We start from the raw sequence: 20,404 nt of genomic DNA on the forward strand, positions 1-20,404 counted from the left end.
ATCATGAGCACGGTTGTCATGACTGTGCGTCTTCCCACCAATACCATCTCACACTACAGCCAACGGTCAAGAAAGATCCACTCTTAGTAGCTCCAGCTGGTCTTGGGAGGGAAAAAAGAAAGAATTCAGAGAAAAAGAGGAAAAGAGAAAGAAAAGAAGATCACTACTTAACATTATGGTCGTTACCGCGACCTCGCGCAAGTTATGTACATGTCCGCCGAGCAACCCTTCGAAACAGGGTAAAAGCCTCCCGGGTCCAGGACTATAGTACAGTACACACATCAATAACAACAAAACAGCTCATAAAAGATACGACGGGACCGCCAAGGAGATCTATCCACAAGTCCTTATCCGGTCAAACGTAGATGAACAAACACACTAAAAGGATGGCCCCGAGGCAGAAGAAAGCGCCAGGGGTAACTCCCGGCCACAAGAATAGCAGAGAGAGATGTAAAGCAGATAAAACGAATTAGATTACGGGTATAAGACGGTTTTCTTCCCAACGCCGTTCTGACATGTCCAAATCAAATCCCAATTTAGATACGATGTTCAGGCGTTCATATCGCCGGGGTGCCCGGGTTTGGTGATTTCAGAGTGCTAAACAGGTACTCCGGAGGTAGTCGCCGCATGCTGGACGGCCGATCGGTCCCGTACGCCTGCGGTCCCGGCATGTAGCCTTGACGGCGTCGCTGGATCTTATTGAAAATCACCCCGGCGATGACAATCAAGAACACCGCGCCAAGTGCACAGCAGAATGAAATCAAGACAACGATCCCATTGGAGCGATGTTTACCGACTACGAGAAGTTAGTACACACAAGCCTTCCAAATGTCTGGGACAGGTATTGGTCAACACTCACCTTCGCTGCTGTAAGGATTCTCTTTCTCGTAGAATAATTGGGCCATGCTGCCCGGTTGACCGTCGGCATCCAAGCTAAGCATGAAAGGAGTTAAGTCGGTTCCGTTGAAGAGTGCTGCGGACGCGTTGCCAAAGTTAGGGATCACCAGTTGACCGGTAACCAAGAGGATCTGGTCGTCGTGCAGAAAGCTAACGTCGGAATGATCCTTCGAGAGGGGAAGAACTTCAAGGCTGCGAATCGTAGTGCCCTTGCCAAAGATATCCCCGGCATATTGGAACTTCGACCCATCATAGTTGGCAAGAAAGCCGGAGCCGTTGGTGGAAGCTCCTGCCAGCCAGAAGTTGGACACATCCACACTGGCAGGGGTGAATGCAGTCACAGTTCCCGGGATTTCAGAGGCAATTGTCCAGGATTCCCAACTCTGCTTTTTCGGAGTGTACGTCGCAATTACCGAACTATTGCCCTCAATGGTGAGATTACCGACGGCGAGTAGCTTTTTATTGGACATCCACTTCAGTGCTAAAACATCGCCAGCTAGAGTCGCACCGGGTCTGTTCCACTGGTGTTCCGCGGCGTCGTAAAGGCAAACACCTGGGCAAGGAAGAGCTCCAGCTTTTTCGAACTGGCCCCCGAAATAGATCTCATTCGAGTCAGGACGAGCGGCGATGGAATTAACGGTCACTGTGCCCCCTGTGAACCGCGGAGGTTGTTTCTGCGCGATGGTTCCATTTTGGAGGTCGTATATGATGAATCCGTTTAAATTAGAGTCGCCTACAGTACCAGTGACGTTTCCTCCTGCGTATAGTTTATCTTTCCAGACAGTCAAGGCCAGGAACGTAGAGTTGCTGTCCGCTCCTGGCCCAAGACCCTTGATCGTACCTGCCTTGCCATCAACCAGAGCAAGGTTCTTCACGGAAGACCCGTCACTCCCAGTAGTTGTAAAGTGGCCTCCCAAAATGGTGAGGTTACGTTTGGAGCTCGTATCATAAACCCCAGCGTAAGTCTGCCCCGAAAAGTTCGCATTGGCGAACAGTGGCTTGATGTTCAGTGGACCCTCATGAAGTAGGTTCGCGGCACCTGCCGCAGCAATTCCTGCTGAAGACAGAGTCCCGGCAATAACAGTCGTGTTGTCCACTTTGGTGCAAGCCGACAACTGACCGGTGAAGGCCATCTGGGTGACATTCAAATTTGGCAGCCAATTCTTCCGGGACGGCACCCAAACGGCGAAGCCAGTGACGTTAGTGAGCGGGTTGTCATCGAAGGCAAGTAACTGGTTGAAGTCGCCGCTCACGGCGATCGTCGTCTCATTGAGTTCCGTGGAGATGTTAAGCGTAAGCGAAGTAACCTTATAGACAGGCCCATTGACACCTCCTCCCAACGCTGACCAAGTTTTAGAGCCAAACGAATAGGCTGCAACATGTTTCAAATCGCTGTTACTACGGTCAGAAGTATCTGTGAAGTTTCCTCCAACGTACAAAAGATCGTCCAACACGGTCATCGAAGCCACTTCCGAGTTCAACCCACCTTGCTGCATAGCCGTTGCGTTTCCCTCGTCCTTCAAAGCCAGGATATTCTTAATCCCCGAGCTCGAGAAATTTCCGCCTGCGTACATCACACCGTCATGGAATACTAGGCTCCTTACAGTGGCATTTTCGTCCAATTGCAGCCCAGCGCGATTAACCGCGGACTGGGTAAAATTGGCATTGGTGCTTTTCGCGGCGGGGTCAAAGTCATAGAGGCCGTTCAACTCTCCATCCAGGCCATCTGACGCCCGAATAAGCGCAAACTTAACCCTAGAAGCAACAATAGTTACGTCCCCCTGGCCTGCTACTGGAGTTATGGTTACGCTGGGTCGGAAAGAACCATCGCTGGAATCCACATGGCCCGTGTAGAGGGTGTCATATTTATCGTTCAAATTGGTCTGGTGAATTGTTTTTTGGATAGGCTCTGCCGATTTACTGTTGCTCTTCAGAGTCGCGGTAACGTTGACAATACCGCGCGAACCGCAGGTGCCATCCTGGGTACAACCGGGCGTATAAACAACCACGGAATAATTTCCAGACTGCTTAACGTCTGGCTCGAAGACAACGGAAGTATCAGACGCTGTGGAGTCGCTGACCTTCGCCGTTAGGTAGTCGGATTGGCTCTGATCGGACTCAGTCGAAGTCCACGAACCCGAGTGCGTCGCCTTGGACGGGTACTTGAGGTCGGCACATGTCGGCTCGTTGAAATCGTTGATAGCATAAGCAAAGATGTCTTGATCGACAGTCAGCAAGGTCAACAGTCCTGAGTTCAATATATCAACTTACCATCTTGCAGAAGTTCGATTCCATTAAGACCAGCACCGTCTCCGTACCAGGTCAGGACTTCTATCTGGAAGCCCTTCATGCCGACGCTGTTCACGAACTTGAATTCCCGATATTTCTCGTCTTTCTTATCGGAGAGCAAACAGTTCTGGTCGCAGTAGACGTCTTCTGCAGTATCTGGGTCAGTGTAGGTGAGGTTCATAATGCCATTGTCCGGTAGCCTCCTGAGCAAAAAGTTCTTTGTACCCCTTCCGTCCAGGTGGGTGTTATACAGACGAATTTTTGTTGGGTTGTATCCGAACCGCATGTCCGCACGCCAGTAGCCCGGAGAGTTATCCGCCAAAAGCCATGTCTTCCCTTCACCATCATCCCCACTCGTCTGACAGATGATATTTCGAGGATCACTATAGCCACTCTTGGAAGAGACGGCGTCGGAAGTAATGGTAGCGTTTTGTATATTGACGGTTTGCTGATTCTTCTTAGACGATGTCGAATTGCCAATGCCATCAAACGAGCCGCCAAATATAACGTGGTCGTCGGTGGACTTCGATATCGTGGTGACGGGTCCGTTGAATCCACCGAAAACCAAGCTCTTCCAGCCTTCATTGCCAACCCACGCGACGGCGTTCGATGTATTCTCATATTTGAATTCGCCGCCCACGTACACGCGGTTCGTTTCCTTGTCGCACAATACCGCGGAGACCGACCCTGAGAGACCTGGCAATGCCGTCACCCTTTTGGTGTCGGGATTGAACAACGCTGCGCCCTGGGTCTCCACTCCTCCCAGGCTGGTAAAGTTTCCTCCCACAAAGATTCCCGCATACGTTCCATCCTTCTGGGTGAATGGGCACATGGCCTGAATATAGCCATCGGAGGTTGACAGCGTCGTGATGATGCCATTGGGGAGGGGCGTAAGGATCGATTGGGAGCCGTTCTTGACCGAGGCCGTTTCCGACTGTTCCTTGAACGAGTAAAACGAGACCGCATCGAAGTCTCCGGTGAAAGCGACCTGTCCGAGGGGCTTCAGATCTAAGTCTGGTTGTGCGACCGGTGTAAACGAGAGTCCAGAGGCGGAACACGATTGGAGTAGAGCGCCTAGGTAGAGGACAGTCGATACGCCAGCCGTCGCAGGCCTAAACAGTGAGGAGGTCCTCATTGTCCAGGTACGCGACGACAGGCCGCAATGTAAAGGGTCGCTAGATGGTTAGGGGTTGAATTTTATCCTTGGTCAAAGGTGGTGAAAGAAGCGGAGGGGAGCAAAAGGATTGGACGATGATCGATGGTATTATTGGATCAGTCGATGTATCAACACGAGGTACGCGAATAATGCTGGAAAAGGAGTTGGTGAGAAAGGAATGTGGTCTGAGAACACCGAAAAGCCAAAAACATTAAGACAAAAATTCGGCAACAGGGAAGGGTAAAGGAGTGAATGAAGCGCACTTCGTTATAAATACGAAGAGGACCGAATGGGCAGCGAGCGAAGGAAAAGAGGGAAGAAAAAGAATGACTGATAATTAACGAATGACTGAGTGAGGGTGGATGAAGAGTGACATGGCAGGAGCGATTGGTTGTTTGTTTTCTCCTTGCAGCTTTCCCAAAGTTACTTACTGTACCTTCAAGCTTACTTACGGGAACGGTATTTTTTCACAGACTACGGGAAATGACACGGGAGGTGCGTGGTGTTTAATTCCCACTAGTGGGGGGTTATTAATAGTCAAGAGATTGGATTCTGCCTGATAACCTTCTCCACCCTCTAGCACCAAGTCATGTCTCATATTTTCCCAGATGGATCTGGATCTGGCTGGAATTGGAATTAAAATTGGAATCGATAAGATACCCTGAACGATTCATCTAACTTAATTTGTTTCCTTTCGCCATGATTGTCAAGCCAAGCTCTACTAATGACCAGCGAAGACTGAAGTTAAAAATGTCAACACTAAACTAAGGAAAGGATGAGTTGAGCCTAAGCACTAACATTCAATAAGATAGTCTAGGCCCTTTTCAAGTCTTAGCTTATACCGAAAAACTGGGGGAGAGATTCTTTCGAGTGACTTCTGGAGTAGAGAACAGGACTCTCCCCTGACATCATATTATGTCTGGATATATTAATAGATGTATTTGGGGGGAGTAAGGAGAACATTCCTTTTGTTTGGATTTTTCCATGATGGGACTCGGATACTTATACCAGGGCTCCTACCAATAGCAGACCTCAATAATATAATGGTGGAAACAGCACGAATACCGGAAATGTAACATTCTATTGGATGTCCCAATTTTGGGTGTCATTTTGAAGGAGGTCCTGTAATTCCTCGACTAACCAGGGAGATTCACCAAAACAAAGGGTCGTACATGGCATGTTCACCACGCCCCTTTATGTGTATACTGTATGTACTCTCTTGCTACCTCCAGCAACCTGCCACTCCATATCGTATAGCCAACCAACACTTGACAAGGTTAATGCAAGAGTGCCGCGAGACCAACTAGCATTCGTCCTTAATCATTTAGAAAATTAAGTCTCCCAGGAACTACGGGGCGAATATATGTACATTACTAGGGAGGTCGGGAATGTGATAGACATACGTAGTAGTAGTATCCACCTCCAAAAAAGTCATAGCCATTGCCACGCAAGCAATCCACTACTCCACCAACCCCGACGAAGAATCATAGATCGTTGGCACCGACGGAGTATAACGACTCACAATCGCTCGCCTTCCCTCTCATCGAAGAATTGAAGAGGGTGTCAGTCACTACAAGCGTTCGGTGCCAAAAAAAAAAAACCCCCCAACCCGAGCAACACTGCCCAATCAATCATTCAGCCACCAGCGAGATCCTGGGGATGAACCTCCGCGGCCTAGACCAAACGGTCAGTGAGAACCAGCCTCCAGCTGCTAGAAAGAATAAAAGAATTCACCTTGGCAAAGATCAAGGCTTGTCCAATACCCATGTGTGTTCCAATCTATGCTAGGCATTTCTTCAGTGTCCTTGCATGTTGAACGGTACAATGGATAGCTGGGAAGTGGTGTAGATTGGATGCATGAGTAAGCCCCCGGCAGCTCTTGCGGGAGTCGTGATCTTGGTACTGTTTCCATGATTGCGAAGAAGGTCTGGCAGGTCTTCAGCCAGATGATATGGCATTGAACAAACGATTTGTTCAAGAAGACAAAGGGCATCTCGCTGCTTCCGGGTGTGGTCCCTGTTACCGTAATTAAGTATACTCGCCACATTCAAGATTAGGTCAAGGAGCAAACACCGAGCAACACGCGAGGTGTTCCAAACTACCGCAACATAAAAGTCAAAATACATGCCCACTCTCCCTGGCCAATAACCGACCCCAGGAATTGCAGCATTGGCCTCTGGAACTATCTGGCCGACAGTTGTAGGCTCAAAATCAGCCGGTGAGAGTATCCTGCCAACCGGTGAGGCGCTCATTGAGGTTGATAGCTTCTTGCTGGATTAAGCGCAAATAGTCCAGGTTAATAGAATCTGGGCTAAAATAAAAACTTTTGCCTTTTCCCAAAGAGGGCCTAGAGCGAGCAACAGATGGTCTAACCTTTGGTGTGTATAGTCAATGGACGGTGAAGAAAAGATAGCTGGGTTCTAAATACGTTAGAATTTAATTATTGGGGACGTGTGCTTGCTGAATCACTTTACCTTCGGCATGCCGCTGCAAAGCAGCGGATGATCTGACTGTACCGCTCCCAAAAGGCTCAGGGGTGAGTTCTAGATTTGCAATGCTGCCGCCATGGCGCCAGCGTGCACATTGTGGTAGCCAAGGTGTATCTCACCAACCAAGACTATCTTTACCATATAGCATGATATAAGCTAGCCAAAAAAAAAAAAAAAAAAAAAAAAAAAAAAAAACTCCACTCGTAGAGAGCAGGACCTTCACTGTCGTCAGAAATCCGGCTGACTCCACCGAGCGTTCCCCGATAGTTTGAGCGAAGGAATTGAGGAGTTCTTGATACAACATCTCTGCCATGCGAGAGAGAGAGGGTCAGTTTAGCTTAAGACCATGGCCTCCAAATTCCACTACCTTACATGCCTTGGCAAGGTCTGATCGGAACCCTGTGAAGCGCACCATTCCCCCGAGCTTATGAAAGAAACCCCGGGATAGGGAACGATGGGTTGAAACCACACAATAATCATAGAAGAATGCCCGCAGGCCCGATTCTTCGACAACCTCACCGGTAACCTCCTTTGGATGCGCATCGTCCGGTAAGGCATCAGTACCAGGAGCCGGATCACGAGCAGGTAAACTACACTTGCGCGCCAGAGATCCAAGCGGCGGTTGGAGTGGGAGACCGAGGCTGTCCTTCACCTTAGCTTGTCAAAATGTGAGGTTGGTGTTGGCTTGGACCTCATAGCCTTTGCATGTCCGATTGGATTTGAGACATCGTATACACGACTGGTTTGCAACGCATTAGATCAACATGTATAAGAGAGGGGAGTGGACTGAAGAGCACTGATTGGGATACATCATGGTCGCAATCCGTTGTACCAAAAGCTAACTAATAGCAAAACTAACGTTATTTTACATGCCGGGCGAGTTTCGTCACACTACAAGATACTGTGTTAGCTTGGGTCTTTAATGAGCGGGTGAGACAGACCTTTTTCTTCCGCAACTTACATGTTTCACAAGCACAAGAGGGACCACAATAGACCATCGGGCCTCATCGCTTCCTTTGTTAAGCTAATATCCCCTAGGTTGGGATAGATCTGAAATTAGCATATCAGTGAGATTGGCGGCACTGGGTGGAAATGGCCCCCCCAAACACTCCACGTGACCGTGCTTTCTATTCATTTAAGGTTCCAAGAAAAAAGTAATCGGTATAAAATTAGAAGTTACACTCTTTGACCCTGAGGTCCGAGCATGAAGCTTGTCATGTCAGACTAAGAACATGTGGAGAAATTATGACCAATCTGATCTTGTAATTAGTCTCGAACCCTCAATCAATTCCGATACTACCTATAGATATTGCTAGTTATATAGAAGTCCCATGGAATAACGCTTATCACGATACAACTAGGTATCCCATGGACCTTCACCAAAGACAATCGACAAAAATTTCAGAATAACATTAGATACAGTACATCCCCGCTTCACAGCATAACAACCACTTTCTGCGCAGATATTCCCCTAGCAGCATGAAGATCAACCTCTGCCTGAACACCCTCCAGTCCTTTGCTTGCAACCAACGCCTAAAGAGAAGGGACAAAACTTCCCACCGCCAATGTCAAGGGAAGAAAGTCTACATGCACAGCTTTACCGACAAAGTTATCCTTGATTGTGGTACCGAAGACATTCTTCACGGAAACACCGACTGGGGGAGTCGGAAAGCCACCTTTAACGGTGATCACGGACTTGTTTCCTTCGGATTTATGCACCACATCCATGCAGATAGGAGTTGCAGAGAAGCCAATGCAGTCCATGGCACCAGCAAGGGTTTTACCTCTCAGGACCTGGATGAGATCTTCGCCAACAGTTGGGCTGTGGTAGTCGAATACCTGACTAGAACCCAGTTTCTTCACATAGTCAAAGTTCTTGGCCGATGCGGTGGCGATCACTTCGTACCCAGCAGCAACATCAAGTTGTATTGCATTGCTGCCAACGCTGGATGCACCGCCACAGACTAAAAGAGTCTTCCCAGTATGCTGGTTGCTGGGCTTCGTCGGAAGCTGCAGCTTCAGAAAGGTATCCTGAAACAGGCCCGAGGCTGCGGCTGAGAACCCCTGAGGGATGACCGCGGCATTTTGGTAGGAAATATGGTCAGGTAGTTTGCTGGCCATGTTTACCTGTAAGATTGTATAGTTCTGGAATGCATTGTCCTGATTGCGCTTAGTGGCCATGCCAACCGTATGGCCCACGACGCGATCTCCAGGCTTAAAGTGTGCCACATTTGGTCCGACCGCAATCACTTCGCCAGCCACGTCTTGTCCCAGAATCGTGGGATATTCATAGGTCACCAGGCTTTAGTCTGGAGGCTACCGTCGACCGGGTTGATAGCAACAGCATGATTCCGTATCAGAATCTCATTTTCTTCGGGCTTCCACACAGGTGCTTCCTTGACTTCGAAAGGGTAACCCTCGGCTGTGGTAAGCCACGCAGCAGCGTTGGTGGGGGTGCTCATGGTGGCTATCTGATGACAAATGTAGTTATAGCCAACGAAAAGTCGGACAGCGTGCAGGAAGGTGAGTTCGAGATGTGTGATTTATGTCTGTAGGTCTATAAAGTTGGTTGAGATGGGTGAGGATAGATTAGACCTGAAGCTGAAACATGCCATGCTTTTATAGTTGAACTAGACAAGAACATTGTGCCTTTGGCCATTGAGGATCACATCTATCTCCGAGTCCGAAAAATTGGTCCGAGGGGCTCAAGGGTGAGAGTCGAGCCATAGAAGCCTCCTTCATCAGACATGAGAAGAGGTATGATACTACTCCATATAATTGAAGCTGTGAGAGAGTTACCGCGGAATGCTAGCCTATATTGGTCTAGTGCCCTGGTCTGTATGGAGTCTCCATTTGAGCTAGCCCCGATTTGGCTAGCCTTGTGCACCCCCATTCATTCGTCATGATCATGTTCTTTATCATCACTTCGTCTGAGACTTCCCTAACGAGTGTTTATGCCCGAATTTGAACAGGTCATGAGATGGTGAGGTCCAGAATGGATTATGCTCTCCGAATATTTGCACCTGAATTCATCTTCAATTCGCGGCAGCTTAATGTTATGTTGTGTTAGCCCTGTGTATGAGTTGGTGGTCTAAAGATACAATAAAAATGCTTTTGGAATGGAAATTAGGTGTTCGAGTAGACACTAAAGCAAATTTGGTCTAAGAAGGAAGTATATTGCTAGAGTATAATCCCAAAGTAGGGTAAAGCGCATATGTATATATATATATAATATACACACATACGTATTATGAATAGAATAGGCTGTTTGTCCTTCTAGACATTGACAGTCCATATTACCTCAAAATATATTTATATAAAATAAGATGCCGCACATCCGCTATCATGAGTTCATTTTATATTCTTTGTAGATTATAAGTAGACGGCGTTGTGGAGCATTCAAAGTCACATAAAACTCAGTGGAGGGACCTTATTGCCTGAGGCAGGCAGTAACCCATTGCGGTCGTGGGCGGTAATGTACTTTACTTCTCTGGAACTAGTCTCTTGCCGCACCGCGTGTGAACTATCGACAGCCGCGCGCAACGCGAGACTCCAGAAAAAAAAGGTTATAGATAGCCTCCTGCCACTCCGTCGCCAGGCAAAACACCATCACCGTACAATCTCACATATATAATCCATCTTACTTTTGTCGCTGCATCCGAATAAGCCCTGTACCACCATCGAAGCTCATACAGGGTACCCCTAACTGGACGTCCTGAAAGCTTCTCCAAAATGTGAGCCCCCCATCTGCGATAAATGCCATTTGTCTATTACTCTGACCTTCTTCTCAGGGAGAGCTTCGATAACATCTACCTCGACCTCTCCAAGCAGCCCGGAAAGTGCAAGCTTGCAGAAAGTGGTCTGGGATGGAAACCTTCTGGTGCAGGCGAGACTTTCACCCTTGATAGCAGCAATATCGGTGCGGCTCAATGGAGTCGAGCAGCAAAGGGATTCGAGCTGAAAATTCTGTCGCGCTCATCGGGCGTCATCCAACTCGACGGATTCGATCAAGAGGTGCGTCCCGTGTTATATTTCCAAGAGGATTATTGCCTGACTTTTATCCGGTATTCACCAGGACTACGAACGATTGAGCAAGGCCTTTAGGATTTGGTACGGCATAAACGTGGACAGCAGGGAGCATGCCCTTCGAGGCTGGAACTGGGGCAAGGCAGAATTCACTAAGGCTGAGCTATCTTTCAACGTCCAAAACCGGCCTGCGTTTGAAGTTCCTTATTCCGAAATCTCCAACACCAACCTGGCGGGAAAGAATGAAGTCGCTGTTGAATTCGCCCTGAACGCCGATGGCTCCGATGCAAATGCCCAGTCTGCAGGTAGCACCAAGAACCGTGGTCGGAAGGCCGCTTCGGGTCCCGATGAATTGGTCGAGATGCGCTTTTACATTCCCGGAACGGTATTGAAGACAGAGAAGGGAATCAAAGAGGAGGATGGAGAAGAAGAAAATGGGGAAGAAGGAGAAGAAGCGGAGGGCGAAGAACAGAACGCAGCCAATCTTTTCTACGAGATGCTTATGGACAAGGCAGAGATTGGAGATGTGGCTGGCGATACATTCGCTACTTTCTTGGATGTTCTTCATCTTACGCCCAGGTACGCATGCATCAGTTCGTATTTTCGAAGTGCGGAATTAACCAGTGTTTTAGAGGTCGTTTCGATATCGACATGTACGAGTCTTCGTTCCGGCTACGCGGCAAAACATACGATTACAAGATTCAGTACTCTTCTATCAAGAAGTTCTTCTTGCTTCCTAAGAATGACGACACACACACACTCATTGTTCTCGGACTCGACCCCCCTCTGCGACAGGGTCAGACTCGGTATCCATTCCTGGTTATGCAGTTGAAGCTTGATGAAGAAATCAGCTTGGAGGTCAACATGACAGAGTGAGTGATGCGTGAGGATAATTTCTCCCGTGATGCTATCTAACACGGCACCCAGTGAATTGATGGAAACTCGCTACAAGGATAAGCTGGAGCCCCGTTATGAGGAGCCGATCCACCAGGTCGTAACGAAGATCTTCCGCGGCCTTTCAGGCAAGAAGGTCATCATGCCATCGAAAGACTTTGTCAGGTTTGTCATAATCTATCTTCGGCCCATGATGACGACACGAAATGTCGCTGACACTTTCCATAGCCATCACGGTCACAGCGGAGTCAAATGCTCAATCAAGGCCAACGAAGGTCTTCTATACTTCTTGGATAAGAGCTTGATCTTCGTCCCGAAGCCTGCCACGTATATTCAGGTCGAGAATATCGCCATCATTACAATGTCCCGTGTCGGTGGTGCTGTGTCAGCCAGTAGAACTTTTGACATCACCGTTAGCCTGAAGGCTGGACTAGGAGAACATCAATTTAGTAACATTAACCGGTACGTTGTCCCAGCCGGATGACCTAAGACAATGTATCACTGCTAACTGCCTGCAGTGAGGAGCAACAACCTCTTGAGGAATTCTTCAAAGCGAAGAACATTCGATTCAAGAATGAGATGTCGGACGATGTACGTCTACTTCACACTTGCTGATAACTTCGAATTCAAACTGACCGCTTTCGTTAGGCCTCGACCCTTCTTGCTGCCGCCCTTAACAACGAAGACATGGGCTCTAGCGACGATGAGGGTGTACGCGCTGATAGGGGTTCAGCGGATGAGGATGAAGAATCTATTGATGAAGACTTCATGGCAGAATCTGAATCGGATGTTGCGGAAGAATACGACTCGGCCCACGAAAGCAGTGGCAGTGGTAGCGACGCCGAAATGGGTGATGCTTCTGACGGGGGCGACGATGACGACGGAGATGCGGACATGTCTGAAGCCGAGCGGCCGAAGAAAAAGTCGAAGACTGGGAAATAAAATGCCTTAAAAAATTCCTTAGCTAGGGGAAAGGAAGCTTGCGCCATCTCCGACATAATAGTTATGGTTGTATAATGAATAAGACTCGGACCAACGTGATATCATTGGGTTTTCTCACATAGTGATAATCCGTGTAACGACATTCCACTTCATGTTTCCTCCACGTTTGGGTTCTCACTCTGCTCATTTTATTTTGAAAGCTTCTAAGATATTTGTTTTTCTTCCAAAAAATCTCTAATATGCCTCTAATCATTGGCCTGATGGTTTGCTACCGGCGAACATGCAGCCGGGAAAAAACCCAGACAACCCTCGGGCATTCTGACGCATCATATGATGGACACGTCAGTTGAATTGACTTTGCTATTGACAGCACTATCGAGCCCCGCCTGCATTTGCATCCTTCATTCTGGCGTCGTTAGCGGACTCCTGTTGACCTAATATGCATATACGGTGTTGGTAGGGTTGAAGATCAGATCATGGGAATTGAAAGAGCGAAAAAAAAAAAAAAAAAAAGAAAAGAAAAGCCCCTCTGGCTAGGAAGAAAGAAAAGGATATCATACCAGACTGATAATTTCTCAACAGAGTCCGATTCCACAGACAATTGCAGATCCTCATGCATTATTAGTTGGACAGTCAGCAACTACTAAGGGCTCCAGCCCTCTTTCTGAGAATCATGGTTGGCTTGTATTGAGGGTATTACAGCCTGTCTCGAACTTGGTCTACATGCGAATGTCAAACCAAACCAATGGCTATTGTCGTGCATGCCTCGGTAGCGGGTGTTTCGTTTAATTCCCTGTGGAATGTCACTATTCTTGTCCTGGGGAGAGTACTAATGCATGGAGATTACCTGGCTTCCGGCGCAAAGGTACTCTATCTTCTTCCATCGGGAAGAGGGAGAGTTATATTTAGATACAGCACCCAATGGCGGGTTGAACTTGATGCGAAGCTTAGGCAAGGTAGGGAGTAGATGGGAAGTGAGATTCATCTCCTCCCTGCATCGGGCTTGCAGGGCGCCCTTTTTATGAGAATAATTGGCCCGGAATTAGAATACTGACTCATGTTGTGATCATTGAGTTCGATCCTGGAATTCATTCCCTTGATTCTCTCGTCCATGGGTCAGTTGGTGTATCGGCAACGACGGGACAGCAGTTGGTTTCCGCTTTTCAGTACCGGTGGCAGCATACGGGTAACCCTGTTACTAGTGGTAAATATCCAGTACCTCTTCTTTCTTCTGTTTGGGAAGCGGAGTAGTAAGTAAGTATCCGTTTCTTGCCTTCCCCCCCCTGACTGATTCTGTCTTACCCAGAGAAACAGAAACAGATTAAGTACGGAGTACCAGAGCACAGTACATCTTATCTGCCAAGTGCACATTCCACAGGTAACGGTGCTCGTATTACCCCAGAGATGTACTACAGCACATACCTGGGATGATGAGGGATTCCCTGGAAATATGGTTGAAGCGGCACATTTGACTTATATAGCAATCATGCGAAGAATGGGTGACCGGGATTGATGTTTGATCAGAAGGTAATCCTATCGCCAAAACTGAGTATTTCGTTGGAAAAGTAATCAGGCTGCAAATTGGGCAATGTTTTATTCTCTCTCTACTTCTGGAAACGCCATGCGTTTTAAGATACAGCTCCATGTATTAAATATTGGATCAGGGTCAGGTGGGATCCATGGATGGACGTTCGGGTAACAGGTCAATTAATGGTCCCAGATTGGACATTATGTGACTTCAGGGATGATATCCTCTTGATTTTTCATTTGAAGTCAATGCGAATTGTATGTGGAAATCCGTCATGTTTTCCCTTTTATATGTATTTACTTTCGTTTATCCTTTCCCCCTCCCTCTCTTCATCTCCTCTCCCTCTTTTTTTTTTTTTTTTTTTTTTTTTTTTTTTTTTTTTTTTTTTTTTTTTTTTTTTTTTTTTTTTTTTTTTTTTTTTTTTTCTTTTGTTTCTCCCTAGGATCGCCGCCTTATGGGTTTGACATGTCCAATGGGATGATTAATGTAAGAACCTACCTGATGCTTGGCCTGGCTGAGAGGGAGTGGGAGGTGAAATAATAATGACTTGAATTTCTTTAATTTAAAAAATCCAAAAACAGAAAAGAAAAGAAAAGAAAAGAACCAAATCTCTGCTCAGCTTTCAATTCTTTCTTTTCCATAAGAAATTTGATTTTATAGGTGTTAGATTAAATCAAGATCATCAATTGTTCCCATTTACTGTTGTCGCCCGGACTAATCCCTACTAAGAGTTAGCTTCCCATTGAATGAAGAGCCCCCTTTCTTTTCCGCCAGAGAAGTGGTTTGGCTCTTTCACCACTTGACTCTCCACCCCAAATCACTCCGCAGGCCCAATCGTTCTCGCCTTCCCCTGTCTTCCTCACTTCATTATTCTTTTTCTCTCTTTCGGCATCCTTTTTTCTTCTACTTCTTGTTGTATTTTTTTTTTTTTACACCTTAGACCTCTTGCACCGGGTTTCTATTGAACTGGTGGTTTCCGAGAGCTTTGCCCCCCTGCCGTATTGTTTGACCATCTGATCCTCACCCTTTTCCAGGTGTACGGGATTCAAGGTATGGTTGGCACCTCCCGGCCCTCCTTCCCTCAGTTTCACATATCACACTTCACCCACCTTCCCCCTTGGAAGAAAATAGTCTTGTTCCAGATGCTTTCCTGATTCTATTTCCCACCCCTCGCCTGGATCTTCCTCTCTGCAAGGGTGTTCTGTGCTAACGAAGTAGGTGCGATCTGCTCAGGGGAACTTCCTCATCAACGCTCGCTACGTCGACTTTTTTTTTTTTTTCACCCTCCACGCTCGCTTCCTGAACGAAATCCTTAGCATTCACAATGGGTAAGCTCATCGCTGCTGGCCACATCCCATTTCCATCAGCCAACTCTCTTTCCACTCTTCAATTCGGCGGACAACCCATTCGTGTACCGCCCCAAGCTCTTGCGCGTGGTGAACAGCACCATGGCACATCCTAGACATCGGAGTGCGGAGGGTCGCTCACAGATGGACTCGAGGAGAATAAGTGCTTCTCCTGTTTTGAAACATCACCGATCCGAGAGCCATGCGTCATGTTCGCCAATTCGGGGAACTCTGTCTACCGAAAACCAACCCGATGCTGAACCAGTTACTGACTCTACTTTGCCTGCTGTAGCTTCACCACCCCCCACCAACGGCTCCCCCACCCCGGCCGTGGAGTCTCCCGCCAGCAGCAAGCCCAGTTCTCCTTTTGTTGAGCGCAGCAACCCCATGGGATCAGGAAACGCCCAAACCGTCAGCTCCAAGGACCCGAAGGCTGTGGCCCAGGCCGCCACCGACATGAAGAACGTTGTTCGCCGGAAGTTGACCGGCTACGTCGGGTTTGCCAATCTGCCAAACCAGTGGCACCGCAAGAGTGTTCGCAAGGGATTCAACTTCAACGTGATGGTTGTTGGTGAGTCTCCCCCCCGCTTGGAAGGACAAGGGGGGTTCGATTGGCGTAGTTGACAAGTGTTCTAGGTGAATCTGGTCTCGGAAAGTCGACTCTTGTGAATACTCTTTTCAACACCTCCCTCTACCCGCCTAAGGAGCGTACGGGCCCCAGCCACGACATCATCCCGAAGACCGTGTCGATTCAATCTATCTCCGCAGACATTGAAGAGAATGGCGTTCGTCTCCGCCTAACCGTGGTCGACACTCCCGGATTCGGTGATTTCGTGAACAACGATGATTCGTGGCGCCCCATCGTTGAGAACATTGAGCAGAGATACGATGCCTACCTGGAGGCTGAGAACAAGGTCAACCGGACTAACATCGTTGACAACCGTATCCACGCCTGCGTCTACTTCATTCAGCCCACCGGTCACTCCCTCAAGCCATTGGACATTGAGGTGATGCGCCGGTTGCACACCAAGGTCAACCTGATCCCCGTGATCGCGAAGGCTGATACCTTGACGGATGAGGAGATTTCTCTTTTCAAGCAGAGAGTATGCAACCTGTCTGGACTGGCGCGCCCCTAATCCGACGCTAACGTTGTTTCTAGATCCTTGCCGATATCCAACACCACTCCATCCAGATCTTCGAGGGCCCCCGCTACGAGCTTGATGACGAAGAAACCATTGCCGAGAACCAGGAGATTATGTCGAAGGTCCCTTTCGCCGTGGTCGGTGCAAACAGCGAGGTCGCCACGGCCGATGGCCGCAAGGTCCGTGGCCGTAGCTACCCATGGGGTATCATCGAGGTCGACAACGAGGAGCACTGCGACTTCGTCAAGCTGCGCCAGATGCTGATCCGCACCCACATGGAGGAGCTCAAGGAACACACCAACAACTCCCTGTACGAGAACTACCGTTCCGACAAGCTGACCCAGATGGGTGTCGCCCAGGACCCGAGCGTCTTCAAGGAGGTCAACCCGGCCGTCAAGCAGGAGGAGGAACGCGCCCTGCACGAGCAGAAGCTCGCCAAGATGGAGACGGAGATGAAGATGGTCTTCCAACAGAAGGTGGCCGAGAAGGAGAGCAAGCTGAAACAGAGCGAAGACGAACTATACGCTCGACATCGCGAGATGAAGGATCAACTGGAGCGGCAACGCCAGGAGCTGGAAGACAAGAAGAGTCGCCTCGAAAGTGGACGACCGATCGAAGAGAAGGGCAAGCGAAAGGGCTTCTCCCTTCGTTAAGCACACGCCCAAATGACTGGAACCCAATGACATGGACTCCCCAGGTAATGTATGGGCGATGGAGGCACGTTGGTGGTTCTGAGTTGGATTCTCCACGACTGTTGATTGACCGAGCGCTCTTTTCGCCTGCCCTTTTATTTCTGTGTTTATTCGTCTTCTCCCACGCTCTCTCAATCTCTTCTATCTCGTATCTGTTGCCAGTAATGACTCTGTTTGCTGATTGGGTGGACCGAAGGAAAAGAAATGTCTCGTTTTGTTTCTTTCTGAGTCGGAACAACACCAGTTGGGGGCTTTTGACTAGGAGAATGTGCTGGGACACCAGAGCAGAGTCGGGTGGTCTGCTTGCTCGCTCGAGTGGGTTGGCCCTTGGTTCTGCAAGATGATATGCGGTGGCCCTCCTCATGTCCTCTTTTCGCTTCTTGTTCATGTACTTTTTGCCTACGCTATACCTCGTTCCCGCCTGTTTGCTATTCCCCTGTGTGGCCTATTCTCATATTCCTTCTTATCTCTGTGCACTTTTGCCAACTTCTACACATTTTAGTGAGCTCTCTCCCACCCTCCGACCATCATTTCAGGACGCTTTTCCTTTTTTTTTTTTCCCCTTCCTATTCTACTTTATTGCAGATTCTTGTGCGTTAGTTGTCAATCTCAGATGTTCTTGAAAAAAAGTCCCAAATGAGTGTATGTGAGGGTGTGTGTGTGTGTGTATCGAGTGACGTAGAAACAATGCTGGTAACAATCCGACTGAACAGCATAGAGAAATAAATTCATGGAAAGAATTGAAATAAGAAAATCCAAAAAAAAAAAAAAATGAATTCATCAATATAATAAATACGGACCCAGTATTATAGTTAAAATAGCACCTAGCCGGGTGTGCGGGAGGACGAGCTTCTCGGCCACTTGCATCATGCCGAGTATTGTGCTTTCAACGTCACTGAAAGACAACCTAGGTCTGCCTCAGGTTTCTCATTCCCTGCCTACCTATCTCCTAAGTCCTAGGACTACAGTGCATTATTAAAGAGTGGTACTTCGCCCAAGAAAAGGCCCATCGCCGAAAAGGAAAAAAACCCACTACCACTCCCACTCCCACTACCACTAACACCATTACCGCCCTCCCCGCCCAGCCTCCCCAAATAGTGCAGGCCCGCCGACCTCCACCGCTCAATTCGGTCCCCTTCCAGCACTTTTCGATCTCTCTCTCCTGTTTTCTTCTTCCCACTTAGCGCATAGCTGTGCCTCTGCGTCCGCTCTCGCTTCCATTCTGACTACCTTTACACACACCTTATCTTACCGTTCACATGGCTCCACCTGCGTCGAACTTGCCTTTGGCCGAGAGGCTGAAGGCCTTGGCCCAGACGTTGCAGTAAGTGCCTCGTTGTCCTTCTCCGAGACTGAACGCTGAATATTGACTATCTGGCCTGTTTTATAGATTTGCTTGGTTTGCTGGGTAGGTTCCTTTGTGATTGAGGGTGCATCCTCGGCCCCCCGGAGTCCGGTCAACCGTGTTTGCTGCAATCTGCGGCGTCAACACTTCCCCGATTCTCTCCCCCCCCCCATCCCCTCGCCATTCGCATTACGAGAATTACGAGAATGATTGAAGGCAACCCCGCTGACTGTCCGTAGACACGTCACATTACTGCTCTCCGTCTTCCGTTATTCGCTGTCGTGGATCACCTTTAACTACTATTCTTCGTCGGCACAGGTGGCCTACCGCCTTGCATTCCTTTCGGCTGCTGCGACATATGGTATCGTGGTGTACAAGGGACATATCGCCCGTGGCCGCCTTCAGGGCAGCGTTCCCAGCATTGTGGTGAAGCTCGCCGGGGATGAAAATGTTCAGTATCTGGGTTAGTAGTTTTTCCGATCAAGTCAAATTGCCACAAGGCTTACCGAAAAAAACACCAGGCATGGCAATTGTCTGGCTCTATTCCCGTCAGGTCCCGCTGGCCCTCCTTCCCTTCAGTGTTTACTCGATATTCCATGTTGCGACATACTCTCGCGCCCACTTGATCCCTACCTTGCAGCCTCCCGCTCAGGGCGCTGCCGGACCTGCGTCGCCCTCCTCTCCTGGCTCTGCCAAACCCGCTTCCAGCCCTCTGGCGGACACCATTGGAAGATTTGTCAAGCAGTACTATGATGCTAGCATGGATCTTGTCGCTGGACTCGAGATGGCGCTGTTGTTCCGCTTGGCTGTGGGAATTCTCACCTTCTCCAAGGGAGCCATTGTCCTCTTCTTTATCTACGTGGCTTTCTTCCGCGCGAGATACACCCAGAGCTCGTTTGTTCAGCAGGCCGTTCGCCATTTCACTGCCCGGGTGGATGCTTCGGTTTCCCACCAAAGCACTCCCCCCGCGGTGCGCCAAGGATGGGAGACCTTCAAGGGCGTTATTCGCCAGGCTTATGAGAACACGGATATGAGCCGTTTGACTGCTGGAGCCCCGGGCAAGAAGCCGCAATAAATGGCCGCGACACGAATGGGCGACCACGGCCTGAGACAGGTGGGACAAGACCTTAACGGACGAAGACCATTTGCCGAAGGGTTATCGACGGAGGTATTCTACAATGTGGGCTCTCGTTGTAAAGTGATGAGCGTATAACGAATAATGTGCCATTGGTCCCCACCGTTGAGTTGGGGTGTGGCCCTTTTACGATAAGCGAAAGATTGATTGAACGAGGAGGAAGGGAGCGCGGAGAAGAATGGGTGGAGAGTCGTATTCATATAATCATCGTATTGCCATATTTCTTTAGTTCAATATTGGGCAGAGCCCAATCGGGAAGTTCTGCACATGCTGGGCTCCCGATGCGATGTTTTGCCCGCATAAATTCCATTGCATTCTGTATTTTGCGCGAGATTATTAATGGGAATATTCTCTCAAGTCTAGATTACTCGTTGAGTTACCACCTGGTGTCTGACCTCGATCCCCTATTTGTGGCAAAAGAGTCTCATATATTGATTTAATCCCTCATCTGGAGCCGAGTAAAGGAGGTGCCTGAGGCGGAGGGTCAGCCTCGGACGCGGAGAAAGCGGAAAACCCGACCAAA

The 20,404-nt window shown here is 48.7% G+C and overlaps 7 protein-coding genes across 7 annotated transcripts; 4 read left to right on the plus strand and 3 right to left on the minus strand.

Annotated features, from left to right (window-relative positions):
• Positions 1 to 149: 149 nt before the first annotated feature.
• Positions 150 to 4,811, minus strand: BDW43DRAFT_288151 (putative cellular morphogenesis protein (Rax2)). The gene is made up of 3 exons (XM_032043246.1): positions 3,169 to 4,811; positions 860 to 3,115; positions 150 to 796 (listed from the first exon to the last, which is right to left on the minus strand). Exons 1-3 carry the CDS (start codon positions 4,319 to 4,321, stop codon positions 558 to 560), a joined length of 3,648 nt encoding a protein of 1,215 aa, XP_031896360.1. The 5' UTR covers positions 4,322 to 4,811; the 3' UTR covers positions 150 to 557.
• An 850-nt stretch (positions 4,812 to 5,661) lies between these two features.
• Positions 5,662 to 7,829, minus strand: BDW43DRAFT_322158 (putative C6 transcription factor; the record flags this gene model as incomplete). Its single annotated transcript, XM_032049503.1, has 10 exons — positions 5,662 to 6,016; positions 6,077 to 6,121; positions 6,166 to 6,571; positions 6,812 to 6,885; positions 6,925 to 6,963; positions 7,049 to 7,137; positions 7,177 to 7,483; positions 7,523 to 7,570; positions 7,705 to 7,722; positions 7,773 to 7,829. The coding sequence occupies 10 exons, from the start codon at positions 7,827 to 7,829 to the stop codon at positions 5,978 to 5,980; spliced, it is 1,122 nt and encodes a 373-aa protein (XP_031896361.1). The 3' UTR covers positions 5,662 to 5,977.
• A 292-nt stretch (positions 7,830 to 8,121) lies between these two features.
• BDW43DRAFT_288159 (uncharacterized protein) lies at positions 8,122 to 9,554 on the minus strand. The gene has a single exon (XM_032043247.1). The coding sequence runs from the start codon at positions 9,010 to 9,012 to the stop codon at positions 8,365 to 8,367; it is 648 nt and encodes a 215-aa protein (XP_031896362.1). The 5' UTR covers positions 9,013 to 9,554; the 3' UTR covers positions 8,122 to 8,364.
• Positions 9,555 to 10,358: 804 nt separating this feature from the next.
• On the plus strand, positions 10,359 to 13,195 carry BDW43DRAFT_288160 (FACT complex subunit POB3). The gene is made up of 8 exons (XM_032043248.1): positions 10,359 to 10,565; positions 10,623 to 10,845; positions 10,907 to 11,436; positions 11,490 to 11,729; positions 11,785 to 11,916; positions 11,980 to 12,213; positions 12,270 to 12,342; positions 12,400 to 13,195. Coding segments are annotated over exons 1-8 (1,728 nt in total). The 5' UTR covers positions 10,359 to 10,563; the 3' UTR covers positions 12,694 to 13,195.
• A 377-nt stretch (positions 13,196 to 13,572) lies between these two features.
• BDW43DRAFT_188706 (uncharacterized protein) lies at positions 13,573 to 14,291 on the plus strand. The gene is made up of 2 exons (XM_032038984.1): positions 13,573 to 13,947; positions 14,008 to 14,291. The coding sequence occupies exons 1-2, from the start codon at positions 13,805 to 13,807 to the stop codon at positions 14,204 to 14,206; spliced, it is 342 nt and encodes a 113-aa protein (XP_031896364.1). The 5' UTR covers positions 13,573 to 13,804; the 3' UTR covers positions 14,207 to 14,291.
• A 1,208-nt stretch (positions 14,292 to 15,499) lies between these two features.
• Positions 15,500 to 17,563, plus strand: aspB (septin AspB). The gene is made up of 3 exons (XM_032038985.1): positions 15,500 to 16,138; positions 16,204 to 16,670; positions 16,727 to 17,563. Exons 1-3 carry the CDS (start codon positions 15,670 to 15,672, stop codon positions 17,360 to 17,362), a joined length of 1,572 nt encoding a protein of 523 aa, XP_031896365.1. The 5' UTR covers positions 15,500 to 15,669; the 3' UTR covers positions 17,363 to 17,563.
• Positions 17,564 to 18,307: 744 nt separating this feature from the next.
• On the plus strand, positions 18,308 to 19,870 carry BDW43DRAFT_188848 (uncharacterized protein). Its single transcript, XM_032038986.1, has 4 exons — positions 18,308 to 18,725; positions 18,792 to 18,809; positions 18,986 to 19,194; positions 19,253 to 19,870. Exons 1-4 carry the CDS (start codon positions 18,661 to 18,663, stop codon positions 19,819 to 19,821), a joined length of 861 nt encoding a protein of 286 aa, XP_031896366.1. The 5' UTR covers positions 18,308 to 18,660; the 3' UTR covers positions 19,822 to 19,870.
• The last annotated feature ends 534 nt before the right edge of the window (positions 19,871 to 20,404 follow it).

The sequence above is a fragment of the Aspergillus alliaceus genome (genome assembly GCF_009176365.1).
Source record: "Aspergillus alliaceus strain CBS 536.65 unplaced genomic scaffold BDW43scaffold_52, whole genome shotgun sequence".
NCBI classification, from domain to species: domain Eukaryota; kingdom Fungi; phylum Ascomycota; class Eurotiomycetes; order Eurotiales; family Aspergillaceae; genus Aspergillus; species Aspergillus alliaceus.